Raw genomic sequence first — 13,161 nt, forward strand, 5'->3', positions numbered from 1 at the left:
CTTTTCCCTGTGTGCCCGGCCGTAACTTGTTAGAATATATAAACAGTACTTTTAAATAATTAATTTTAGCAGAAAATCGAAGGGACTGATTTGATTGTTTTTTGTGATGGACACGGACAGACGCCATATAAGACGCCTGCTCCACTAGTTAATTACAGTATGTGTTGCCAAATCTCCCAGCTCATCTAAACAGTGGGCGGTACAGTCATTCGCGACTCACGGCGGGGGAGCATCAGCCAGTCCGTCATGCTATCGGCGTCCGGCGAATAAAATCTTCGCGAAAAGTCCAGAACCAATATTCCTACGTGTCAACGTCGGCGAGATAAACGCCCATTCTTCCACGTGATTACGAAAAGAGGGTTAACGGGGTCGTTCTCGACGGTGCAGCGAGCGACCCACGCCGCGAAAGCGCCGGAAAGCGACCATCGCGATACACATACACCGGACGTTGCGAAGTTATTTTTATTTTGAACTCTTTTACTGTATTTATTTCTTTTTTAACTCTTTTATTTATTCCGCGGCTGTCACGGCACGCGCGGGCTCGTTCGTCCGCCGGCCTTTTTTGCCTCGCCGTGATCGTCGAACTACTCTCTGTTTGGCTTAACTTTATTTATTTATTTAGGAGCTTGTTTGGCTTAACTGGTAGCGAGCCGAGGCGCAGCGCCAAATGAATGGTTTAGAAGAAAAATTAAGTGCACCGAATACGACTGACGGGAACTTGAAGAAGATTTGATCTGATTCCGTTCAGGTCAGCTTCGCACGGTTTTATGATAAAACTAACTATCGACGTCATTAAGTCGGGTCGAAACAGTGTTCAAAACCAGCCCAAACGGTGAACTTGTATAGTTTTCTTACAGAAAAGACAGCGACACTTAGGGAGCACTGAACACACGGCTACCAAGTTTATGAGCAACCCAGCATATGAATCTCTCCTATTCGGTACAAATTATTAATTCCAAAATTTTCGTTTCATATACTCCGTCTGCAGTCTTAACTTGTAGCAAGACACAACACCAATGATTCCGTGAAAAATTAAGTGCTCCGAATACAACTGACGGGAACAAAGAAAGATCGATCCTGATTGAAATGGACCGCTGATTCCATTACGGTCAACTTTGCAATGTTTCATAATAATAAAAACTTATGAATGTTATTAAATCAGATTGAAACGGTGGAATGATGGAAAAGGTAGAATTAACAAGGTTGCACGATTCCTCAAAAAAAAAAAAAAGCTTGCACGAGTGTCAATTTTTGTGGGTCCCTCAATCTTTTCATAGAAAAAATATACTTTATAAGTCATGAAAAGTTAAGATAAAATATTCACACGCGCATAGAGCAAGCAAAACATGCCAATTTTTTGAGTGAATTATATTTCTTTTTGCACCTAGTATGCCATTGTGTGGTGCTAGTTACCCCACTTAATTTTGCGCGTAACTTTGTAACCCATATTCGTAAGATGTGTCAATATTTACCTCATTTTAACAATAGTGCTCCGAATACAACTGGAACAAGGAAAGAATGATCCTGATTGAAATGGACCATTGATTCGATTCCGGTCAACTTTCCAATGTTTTATAAAACAACTTATGGATGTTATTAAATTAGATTGAAACAGTGTGTCAAACAACGACATATGGAACGAAGGAAAATGTAGAGTTAACAAGGTTGCACGAGTGTCATTCTTGTGGGTCCCTTGATCATCATAAATAGTAAATACAAGGTAAAAAATGACTCAAGAAATTGAATGGGGTAACAGGTGTCACAAAAATCACAAACACACGGCAAAAAGTTAGATTCACTCTACTTTTTTTTTTTGTAAATATATATGGTCATCTACAAGGTCCGCAAAATTCATAGAAGCGAGTTACGCCATGAAAGACTAATGAAAAAAGGGATTTCGATTGACTACAACGGGTATAGAATATGCTATTTTCTGATATTCAACCTATGTGTATCAAGTCAGAAAGAGTATCTTAGGCACGAGAATTCTTTTTTAAAAAGAACACATTTTATAACTCAAATGTTTACATATACTGATACAATTATTTAGCCCACACCCGGTTTCTACACATGGAAAGTGCACACAACTGCAAAGAGGAAGAAAGTGGAGATAGGAAAATGGAAGAAGGAAGAAGGAGAAATCATAGGCATGATACATATCAAAAGTGCCTATGACCAAGCCTAGGATGATAGAGGACCAATTCCGCCACCCATCCGTGGCAAAAATATATTTCTCCATTTTCTCCAATCCAGAAGCATACCTCCGTAAATATAGCACGGTGTTTCGATACCGAAGAATAGACCACACCCGAAGATAGCGAGCATGTTGGAATGTAACCTGCAAAGGAGAAAAAATAGCATTGAAAACATGGTATTTCTATATAATCATAATCTTGAACTTTAAAAAATAATAAGCTATTACAAATTTTTATATTTTGTGCAAAGAAAAATATGAGAGCATATTGTTTATCACACCTTTTTTTTTTTTTGAGAAAAACCACAGCTTGGCTCTCTCTGCAGGGTCACCCACGCGAGGGCCGCGGAACGGACAGATGTCAGACGCGTCGGCTGATCTTGGGCTGCAAGTAGGTGGGCAACTGGAGAACGAAGTGGGCCGTCAAGCGAGTGTCAACAACTGAACCGCCGCATCTTTCTTGCATCCGAAGAAGAACCCGCACGACACCAAAGCCGCTTCCTCCGGCCTCCTCCCCCGTTCCCCGCACCGGACGGGCCACGCCGGAGCCGGAAGCGGCGATGGCTTCGCAAGGGGGCGTCAGCGAAAGCAGCAGCAGCGGCCGGGGCCGCGCCGCCGAGACGGGACCCTCCTACGACCGCAGCATCACCGTCTTCTCCCCCAAGGGCCGCCTCCTCCAAGTCGGTGAGTACCCACGCAACGGCTCGCCCTCCTCGTCTCGACCCCCCTCCCCCGAAATCGAGCTCTCCACCTCCCCGAGGCCGCCGCACCTACGCTTGCTTCGTCATGTCTGTTGCAGAGTACGCGCTCAAGTCCGTGAAGCTGGCGGGGATCACCTCGGTCGCCGTGCGCGGGGACGACTCCGTCTGCGTCATCACCCAGCGGAGCAGGGCGCCCGTGGTGAGTGCGCGCGCGCGCGCTGGCCCGTACCGGTGATTGGTGAACGTTGATCGACCAGGCGCGATCGATGACCGTGCTTGCCTGTTGCGTTTCAGGACCCGTTGCTGGACACGACGGACCCCGCCGCCTTCTCGCACCTGTTCGAGATCACCGAGCGGCTCGGCATGCTCGCCACAGGGATGGCAGGTGCATTTTTCGGTCTCTGTCCACTCGTTCTAGTGCCATGTGTAATTTGCGGCTTATGCAGTTTGATCCCACTGGTAGTTAATTCTGCAACTGCATTGCCACATGCGAGGCCGATTAGGACTTCTGCCTGTGTTGTGGAGGCGTATGTTTTTACCGGAACAACTTATGCTGACATTTTGATTGTAGTATGCATTTCTACTATGGCTGACATGTACAACATTGTACTGACATTTTAAGCTGAATCACTTCAGATTTTGGGTACTATTATGAATGCATGATTCATCTGGTAGTCTGAAACCTTGGTTCTACAGTATACATAACTATAACTGTACCACCATCAGTTCTTATAATTAGAGAAATTAATACAATGTGTTAATGCGGTTCTCGTTGTTGGCAAAACAATTCTTGTCTGGTTGCACCGATTTGAACTAGTTTTGCGTTGTTCTAGCTCAAGTCGATGCCCAAGTTTTGGTACTTTCGCTCCTTTAATTCTGGAGTAAATATCACAAAAACCACAACTATTGAGGCATAGTTTCAGAAAACCACAACGTCTAGTGCAAACCACAATTTCACATTTCCTTGGACTGGTTTGGTAGATCTTCTGAGTTCCACTCATGCATGGTTACCATTATACTTCTCTGCTTATTTTGAAACTAGTAGCTATCTTGGTCGGTTGGTCATCAATCTGAACTATCCTAAACGAACTATATGTCTTAGCCTCTTAGGTACGGAATTGCATTAAACAGTTATCGTGCGTAGAATTAGCAGGACATGATGCTACGATAGCAATTTATCTGTCTGCTTGTCTAGATTATTGACAGACATTTTCTTCATTGCAGCTGAGGGAAGATCATTAGCTCATGAGGCAAGGAACGAAGCTGCAGGGTTCCGTCGCAAGTGGGGATATGAAATGCCTCCTAGGATGTTGGCTCTGTGGTAACATGTACTCTTAATTAAGTATATGACGCAGCGATAACAAAACATATATTTTCTTGAGAATCTTTAAATGACTTCACCAGCACACATTCAGGGTTCATATTAGAGGTATGAGAAGAAATGATGAGAATGTTTTCTCCCAAATTATTGCTTGTGTTTTAGTAGTATCGGGCTGACTTTCTGTTTATGTATACAAAATTAAGGGCTGACTTTCTGTTTCTATGCTATATGTGCTGATTACTTTGTCCAAAAACTCGGCATAATTTGTTCATTTCATTGGGATGCTTTGTATTAACCAACTGGGTATTTTTCTTTGTCTGTAGGCTCGGAGATAGAGCACAAGTACGCACTCAGCATGCTAAATTGAGACCTTATAGAGTTGGTTGGTTCTAGTCTTGTTTGGCTTTGCACATTAGAGTTTTGTGAAACTTCCAAGAATTTTCTGCATGGTTGGTTAGTTCAGTCGTTTTTATTTCCTCCACAGTTGCTACCATCGTAGGAATTGATGAAGAGAAAAGAACTCCAGAGCTCTTTACATGTGATCCTGCTGGTCTAGTCCTTGGTCACAAGGTATTCGAGGAATTCTTCGCTGTTCATTAACTTGTGTTCATCATGATCTAAGCCAGACACCTTTTTTTTTGTGTGTGAAAGACTATTGAAGTAGTATTGCAGAAGGCTATATATGAAATTGGCAATGAAATAACATGAATAAATTAGGAGCACGTGCATATTAAATAAGTGAAATCTCTGCTGTTCTCTCTTTAGGCAACAAGTGCAGGTTTCAAGGGCTTGGAAGCTATCAAGTTTCTTGAGGAGAAAATGACGGGTGATCGTTTACCATTCGAGTCAACCATTGAGGTGAGTGTAAGTGCGTAATGCGCTAATAATGTCTAAGAGGAAACATAATTATGATATGCAAAATCTCCTACAGGGCAACACATATATGAATGAATTTAACCTTCATTGATTGTATCAATAGTGTCTTACAGAAGCTGGATTCCATTCATTTGATCTATTATTATTAGCCTACCCCTTTCATTTAACAATATATCTATATTTACTAATGAAGCAGATAGGATGGCGTCAATTATTTACTCATACTTTGTGATTTCCAAGGAAATCATTTGATCAAGTATTGATAGTTGTATAGGAATAATAGGATGGATATAACTTCAGGACATTAGTTCATCATTTATTTCTTTTCAACACTCACTTGTGAAGTTTTGGCTTAATTACATGATGAAGTGCTGTTTGGATTCTCATATTTGTTTGCATATTTGTCTATGCAGAAGCATCTTGAACTCATGATCTTAATAAGACTTGTTTGTCTATCAGTCTCAGCTTGAGTCCCTGCTCTTCTAAAATAGCAGTGCTGACTTGTTTGTAGTCTCTGAGTTTAGTTTCCTGACAGCGTTTAAACCCTCATTGTGATTCATTTTCCTCTGTTTGTTTCCAGATGGCAGTGTCTGCAATGAGACACGTCCTGGAGGATAACAAGGAAGGCCATGACATTGAGGTAATGCTTATTTTTCTCCCTGATGTGGATAGGCGCTGTATTTGCGCACCACCTTAATGCTGAATAATGCAAGTAAACTTAATGTTCCAGGTGGGAGTTGTCAGGAAGAGCTCTCCAGCGTTCAGAACTGTGTTGAAGCGTCTCCACAAATATCCACAAGGAGCGCAGAGTACCCTGGATCAAGGCGGGCGGTAATTTGTGAATTTTCTCAAGAGATTGACATTAGTTGCTGCAATTTCTTGTGTCCTGTAACGTTTTGCGTGGGCTGTCATTTCAAGCAGACGACCACTAAAGAGCCTGCTCATCCATAGGCCATTTATTCCGTTACATCTCACTGAATTCTGAAACCGTAAGTGATACATCTGACTGCTTCCGGCAGAGCCGTGCATGATAGTAAGTTGACAGTGCTGAAGCTTTAACCGGTGAGATGGCTCTGACCTTTATTGCTCCGATGGTTATTCATGCTGACTGTAAATGTCTACGAGGGACCTTTCTAAGCGCTGAGCATAGGTCTGAGGTCTCCACCCGCTCCCTCGTGTCAAGCAAAAGGAGGCAGGGACCCATCGATTCCCTATCAGACGGAGATGGCTTAGATGATGGTGGCGGCTATGATTCGCCGCCTGTTCTCTTTTTTTTCCGGAAAAACGCTTCACTGCCTGCCCGTGCATCAGTTTAATGCTAAGCAGTGCAACTGTGCAAGTGAAATTAATGTTTCAGGCGGGAGTTGTCATTGGCAAGAAGAACTATCCAGGGCTCTAAACTCTGTTGAAGCATCTCCAAAAATATCCACAAGGAGGGCAGAATCCTCTTGGTGAAGGCGGGCGGTTATTTGTGAATTCGCTAAGAAACTCACAGTACGAGCACTAAACAACCTGCTCACTGAATTCTGAAACCACAAGTGATACTACATCGGACTGCTTAGGGCAGAGCCGTGCATGCTAAATTGACAATGCTGAAGCTTTAACCGGTGAGATGGCCCTGATTTTCTAGTGGCTATGCATTGTGACCACTAATGTCTAGGATGAAGCTGCCTCCTGCACCTGTGGCACCTTGGCCAGGGACAGCTTGCCTACGAAGTTGGTGGAGAAGCTACCAAAGTAGAGGTCTCCGTGGAACTCTGTCACCGAAGTGATGAAGTTGATCACCTTCCCTTGAGAGTCGTCGAGCAGACGGATGATCTCGCCATCCTCCGACACCTGAGCCACCATTGCTCCCTTGGCAGTCGCCTTGACCCTGTCGAGGAGCGGCGGGAACGCCGCCACGACTCTCTTTATCAAGGTCCAGCGGTTGACCAAGTCTAGCCATGGCGACCTCAGCTGCATGCATTTTCGAGCGAACTCAATTACTCGTACAAGAGATTGCTTTAAATTGCATCAGATAAACTGGCATGGTACACAAATTGGTGAGCTGCTGAGGTGTAACCTTGATAATGGCAATCCAAAAGGTGCCATCTGGTGCTCGACGGATGTTATCCGGAGACCCCGGAAGGTCGCCGACGAAAGTCTCTGCCTGGCCAGTCTTGTCCCCCTTGAGCCACAGCTTCAAGCATCTGTATCTGCACCTCACAGAATGCCAAGGTCACATTGTGGAGCTGGGTTTTTTTTTTCTTCGAGAACAAGGTGGAGCTGTCTTTAAACCGAGTAATCTGCCGGAGGGGCGTGCGAGTAAACTACCTGGCTGACTCGCAGACGATCACGAAGGTCTCGTCCCGCGACAGAGCGACGCCGTTGGCGAAGGCGAGGTTGTCGAGCGCGACGGACGTCTTGCCGGTGCGTGGGTTGTACTTGAGGAGGCGGCCGGTGCGGCGGGACTCGATGTAGCTGAGGAACCACTGGTCGATGCCGAACCTTGTGGTGGCGTCGCTGAAGTACACCGTGCCGTCAGATGCCTCCACGGCGGCCTCGGGAAACCTGACCATGCATGTGGGTAAACGATCAGTACGTGCTGGGCTGCTGGCTCAGAGGATTTTCTAATTTTCTCCGTGTCAGAAAAGGAACCGAACCTGATCGTGGAGCCTTCCACCGTCGAGGCGAGAATGGTCACGCGATCCTCCTCGACTCTCAGTAAACCCTGCAAAAATCAATCACAACCCAACAAAGAAATTATTTAACGCTTTATATGATGAGTGTCTCTAAGGCTCAGTCGACTGAGACTTAGCTTATGTCTCAGTCGAATTACTTTAGCGTGTTTTAACGTGGTCTAAACAAAATTTAAACATCAGCAAATACGAATCTTCAATCATAAACAAAATTCAATGCAGAAGCACGTAACTGAGACATAAGCCACGTCGCTGAAACTTAGCGATTCCGTTATATGATTGTTCTCATGATTCGGAATCCAATCCGATCCTGCTATATACCTTGTGGGCGTCGCAGACGAGCATGCTGCCGTCGGCGGAGGGCGCGATCCCGAGCAGGCCAGTTCCGCCGACGAACCGCCACTGCTCCCACGACCCGTTGGGGTGCATCCTCTGCAGCCACCCGTCCCTGGTCGCCGTGTACACAGTCCCTCCAGCGGCCGCGTCCACGTACACGTCTTCCGGCCCCTGGATCAGCCGCCCTTCCCCAAGCTTCTCGAGCGCCTGAATAGCATACACACAATGATCAGTACCGGAGGCGAGACGGCGAGAGCTGCGCGTATGAGATTGCTCTAGACCTTAGTACTAACCAGTCCATGGAGGAGGCTACTGGGTGTGTACCGCGCGGCGGGCGGCGGCGGCGACGGCACCGGCTGGATGGGGCTGTTGAGCGCGACGTGGACCGCCAGCCACACAACCGTCGTCACCGCCACCGTGCCGAACAGACCACCCGCCGCCATGAGTGACCGCCCGTCGTCGATCGATCGGCCGGCCACGAGATACACCACTGAACTGGATGCAGAACGGACTAGCTGGCGAGGCTGTGGGGACTGGGGAGTGACACTGGCTGGCAGCACTGACCGAGTCTGGCTGGTTGCCTTTTAAGTTTGCTTGTCGTCTGCCTGGCATGTCATGTCACGAACTCTTCGCACGCCCAGCACTGGTCGGTCGGCCCCGATCCGCGCGCCAGGATCGGTCGTGCCCGCGTCCGTCGATTAGCCATCTTACGGTTAGAAATCTGTTCCGGTGCGCTGCGTCAGACGAGAAGGCATGTAGCTTTGCCCTCCTGGTTGATTGTGTTGGTCACATGTTGTTGGCCACCATTGGGTGGAACCCGCCATGTTAATTTAGGGTAAGGTGACGTATATCGAACGTCTAAAAGTTATCGCGAGCGTTCATTTGCGTTGATCCGTGGACATATTTTATTCGCGTGTCCGTTTGCGTTTGTGTGTGCCCCTAGCGGGTACATTCAAACTATACAAAGTAGTTCTAGATCAGGATTCTGCTGAGTTCCTCTCATCGCACCTAGTAACCGCGGAATTGGTGAGACCCCCCTCTCTCGAACCCCCTCTCCCGAACCCCCTCGCACCCCCTCCAAACCCTAGTCTTCCCCCGCCGCCGTCGGGCAAAGACCGCGGGGCGTGGTGGCGGCGGGCTTCCCTTGTGGCGCAGCGGGGACGGCGTCTGGGCGCTCCCCTCGATGCTGCGGCGGTAGACTCCCTGTCTCCCGTGTGATGGCGGGGCAGCGGCGGTCGGAGGATGGGGGCGACGGTGGCCAGATGATCTGTGCCGCGACCTCCCCTGCCTCCCGTTGGTGGCACACCGGTGGTGGCTGGTGGTGGGATGCCATCCCCTCCGCTTCTCGCCGGTGCGGGGTGGTGACCTTGGGATTCTCCCGCGGTACGAGGACACCCGAGGCAGCAGCCTCGGGTTCGACGGTGGAGGCGGCCTTCTTCTTCGCCGGAGGAGGTCGGCTGGTTGCTGAAGGAGATATGCCCTAGAGGCAATAATAAAGTGGTTATTATTTATATCTTTATGTTTATGATAAATGTTTATATATCATGCTATAATTGTATTAACCGAAACATTAGTACATGTGTGATATGTAGACAAACAAGAAGTCCCTAGTATGCCTCTTAAACTAGCTTGTTGATTAATGGATGATTAGTTTCATAATCATGAACATTGGATGTTATTAATAACAAGGTTATGTCATTGTATGAATGACATAATGGACACACCCAATTAAGCGTAGCATAAGATCTCGTCATTAAGTTATTTGCTATAAGCTTTCGATACATAGTTACCTAGTCCTTATGACCATGAGATCATGTAAATCACTTATACCGGAAAGGTACTTTGATTACACCAAACACCACTGCGTAAATGGGTGGTTATAAAGGTGGGATTAAGTATCCGGAAAGTATGAGTTGAGGCATATGGATCAACAGTGGGATTTGTCCATCCCGATGACGGATAGATATACTCTGGGCCCTCTCGGTGGAATATCGTCTAATGTCTTGCAAGCATATGAATGAGTTCATAAGAGACCACATACCACGGTACGAGTAAAGAGTACTTGTCAGGAGACGAGGTTGAACAAGGTATAGAGTGATACCGAAGATCAAACCTCGGACAAGTAAAATATCGCGAGACAAAGGGAATTGGTATAGTATGTGAATGGTTCATTCGATCACTAAAGTCATCGTTGAATATGTGGGAGCCATTATGGATCTCCAGATCCCGCTATTGGTTATTGGTCGGAGTGAGTACTCAACCATGTCCGCATAGTTCACGAACCGTAGGGTGACACACTTAAAGTTGGATGTTGAAATGGTAGTACTTGAATATGGAATGGAGTTCGAATATTTGTTCGGAGTCCCGGATGAGATCCCGGACATCACGAGGAGTTAGGAATGGTCGGAGAATAAGATTCATATATAGGATGTCATTTTATGTGAAATAAAATGTCGCGGAAGGTTCTATGGAAGGTTCTAGAAGGTTCTAGAAAAGTCCGGAAGAAACCACCAAGGAAGGTGGAGTCCACATGGGACTCCACCTCCATGGCCGGCCAACCCTAGTGGGGGAGGAGTCCCAAGTGGACTCCCCCTTAGGGGGCCGGCCACTACATGGGAGGTGGAACTCCCACGTTTGGTGGGAGTCCTAGCTTGGCTAGGTTTCCCCCTCTTATGGAAGGTTTTTGGTTCGGGTCTTATTCGAAGACTTGGACACCAACACTTGGGGATCCACCTATATAATGAGGGGCCAAGGGAGGGGGGCGGCCACCCCAAGACCACAAGCTGGCCGCCCCCCTTGAAGTGGCCGGCCACCCCTTCCCAAACCCTAGCCGCCCCCCTCTCCTCCATATCTCCCGCGTAGCTTAGCGAAGCTCCGCCGGACTTCTCCACCGCCACCGACACCACGCCGTCGTGCTGTCGGATTCAAGAGGAGCTACTACTTCCGCTGCCCGCTGGAACGGGAGGTGGACGTCGTCTTCATCAACAACCGAACGTGTGACCGAGTACGGAGGTGCTGCCCGTTCGTGGTGCCGGAACCGATCGTGATCAAGATCTTCTACGCGCTTTTGCAAGCGGCAAGTGAACGTCTACCGCAGCAACAAGAGCCTCATCTTGTAGGCTTTGGAATCTCTTCAAGGGTGAGACTCGATAATCCCCTCGTTGCTACCGTCTTCTAGATTGCATCTTGGCTTGGATTTCGTGTTTGCGGTAGGAAATTTTTTGTTTTCTATGCAACGTTATCCTACAGTGGTATCAGAGCCGTGTCTATGCATAGATGGTTGCACGAGTAGAACACAATGGTTTGTGGGCATTGATGCTCTTGTTATCTTTAGTTTGAGTACTTTGCATCTTTGTGGCATAGTGGGATGAAGCGGCTCGGACTAATTTTACATGACCGCGTTCATGAGACTTGTTCCTCGTTCGACATGCAACTTGTATTGCATAAGAGGCTTTGCGGGTGTCTGTCTCTCCTACTATAGTGAAGATTCAATTTACTCTTCTATTGAAAACATTAGTATCAACGTTGTGGTTCATGTTCGTAGGTAGATTAGATCTCTCTCAAAAACCCTAAACCACGTAAAATATGCAAACCAAATTAGAGACGTCTAACTTGTTTTTGCAGGGTTTGGTGATGTGATATGGCCATAATGTGATGATGAATATGTATGAGATGATCATTATTGTATTGTGGCAACCGGCGGGAGCCTTATGGTTGTCTTTAAATTTCATGTTGAGTAGTATTTCAAAGTAGTTGTAATAGTTGCTACATGGAGGACAATCATGAAGACGGCGCCATTGACCTTGACGCTACGCCGACGATGATGGAGATCATGCCCGAAGATGATGGAGATCATGTCCGTGCTTTGGAGATGAAGATCAAAGGCACAAAGACAAAAGGGCCATATCATATCACATATGAACTGCATGTGATGTTAATCCTTTTATGCATCTTATTTTGCTTAGATCGCGACGGTAGCATTATAAGATGATCCCTCACTAAAATCTCAAGATAATAAAGTGTTCATCCTTAGTAGCACCGTTACCAAGTCTTGTCGTTTCGAAGCATCTCGTGATGATCGGGTGTGATAGATTCAATAAGTACATACAACGGGTGCAAGACAGTTTTGCACATGCGGATACTAAGGTGGCCTTGACGAGCCTAGCATGTACAGACATGGTCTCGGAACACGTGATACCGAAAGGTAGAGCATGAATCATATGGTTGATATGATGAACACTTTGAGTGTTCGCCATTGAAATCACACCTTTTCTCGTGATGACCGGGTTTAGGTGCGGTGGATTTGGTTCGTGTGATCACTAAGACAATGCGAGGGATATTGTTTTGAGTGGGAGTTCACCTAGATTTTTAATTATGTTGAATTAAAATTTGAACTCAATTTGTCATAAACTTAGTCTAAACTATTGCAAATATATGTTGTAGAGATGGCGTCCTCAATCAATTTTAATCAGTTCCTAGAGAAAGAGAAACTTAAGAGCAACGGTAGCAACTTCACCCATTTGGTTCCGTCATGTGAGGATCTTCCTCTCTGGCGGAAATCTGCAATTTGTGCTTGATGCACCGCTAGGTGACCCTCCTGCAGAAACTGAAACCGATGAAGTAAAAGCTGTTTACGCGACTCGGAAAACTCGGTACTCTCAAGTTCAGTGTGCCATCCTGTGCAGTCTGGAATCCGATCTTCAAAAACGTTTTGAGCACCACGATCCTCATGAGTTGATGAATGAGCTGAAAGCTATATTCGAGACTCATGCGGCCGTGGAATGCTATGAAGCATCGAAACATTTCTAGCTGCATGATGGAAGAAGGCAGCTCCGTTAGTGAGCACATGCTCGCCATGACCGGGCATGCGAAGAAACTCAGTGACTTGGGAATAGTGATTCCTAACGGTAGGGGATTAATCGTGTCCTTCAATCTTTGCCACCAAGTTACAAGAACTTCGTGATGAACTACAATATGCAGAACATGAACAAGGAGTTACCTGAACTCTTTGGCATGCTAAAAGCTGCCGAGATTGAGATCAAGAAAGAGCACCAA

The 13,161-nt window shown here is 46.5% G+C and overlaps 2 protein-coding genes across 2 annotated transcripts; one reads left to right on the plus strand and one right to left on the minus strand.

The window, feature by feature from the left end:
- The first annotated feature begins 2,725 nt into the window (after nucleotides 1-2,725).
- Nucleotides 2,726-6,175, plus strand: LOC127332691 (proteasome subunit alpha type-6). Its single transcript, XM_051359013.2, has 9 exons — nucleotides 2,726-2,878; nucleotides 2,994-3,094; nucleotides 3,190-3,280; nucleotides 4,120-4,216; nucleotides 4,540-4,598; nucleotides 4,701-4,786; nucleotides 4,982-5,074; nucleotides 5,673-5,732; nucleotides 5,823-6,175. The coding sequence occupies exons 1-9, from the start codon at nucleotides 2,755-2,757 to the stop codon at nucleotides 5,925-5,927; spliced, it is 816 nt and encodes a 271-aa protein (XP_051214973.1). The 5' UTR covers nucleotides 2,726-2,754; the 3' UTR covers nucleotides 5,928-6,175.
- A 365-nt stretch (nucleotides 6,176-6,540) lies between these two features.
- Nucleotides 6,541-8,647, minus strand: LOC127332690 (uncharacterized). The gene is made up of 6 exons (XM_051359012.1): nucleotides 8,400-8,647; nucleotides 8,092-8,313; nucleotides 7,735-7,802; nucleotides 7,406-7,642; nucleotides 7,155-7,287; nucleotides 6,541-7,048 (listed from the first exon to the last, which is right to left on the minus strand). The coding sequence occupies exons 1-6, from the start codon at nucleotides 8,547-8,549 to the stop codon at nucleotides 6,749-6,751; spliced, it is 1,110 nt and encodes a 369-aa protein (XP_051214972.1). The 5' UTR covers nucleotides 8,550-8,647; the 3' UTR covers nucleotides 6,541-6,748.
- Nucleotides 8,648-13,161: the final 4,514 nt, after the last annotated feature.

Source organism: Lolium perenne, chromosome 2 (assembly GCF_019359855.2).
Source record: "Lolium perenne isolate Kyuss_39 chromosome 2, Kyuss_2.0, whole genome shotgun sequence".
Lineage (NCBI taxonomy): Eukaryota > Viridiplantae > Streptophyta > Magnoliopsida > Poales > Poaceae > Lolium > Lolium perenne.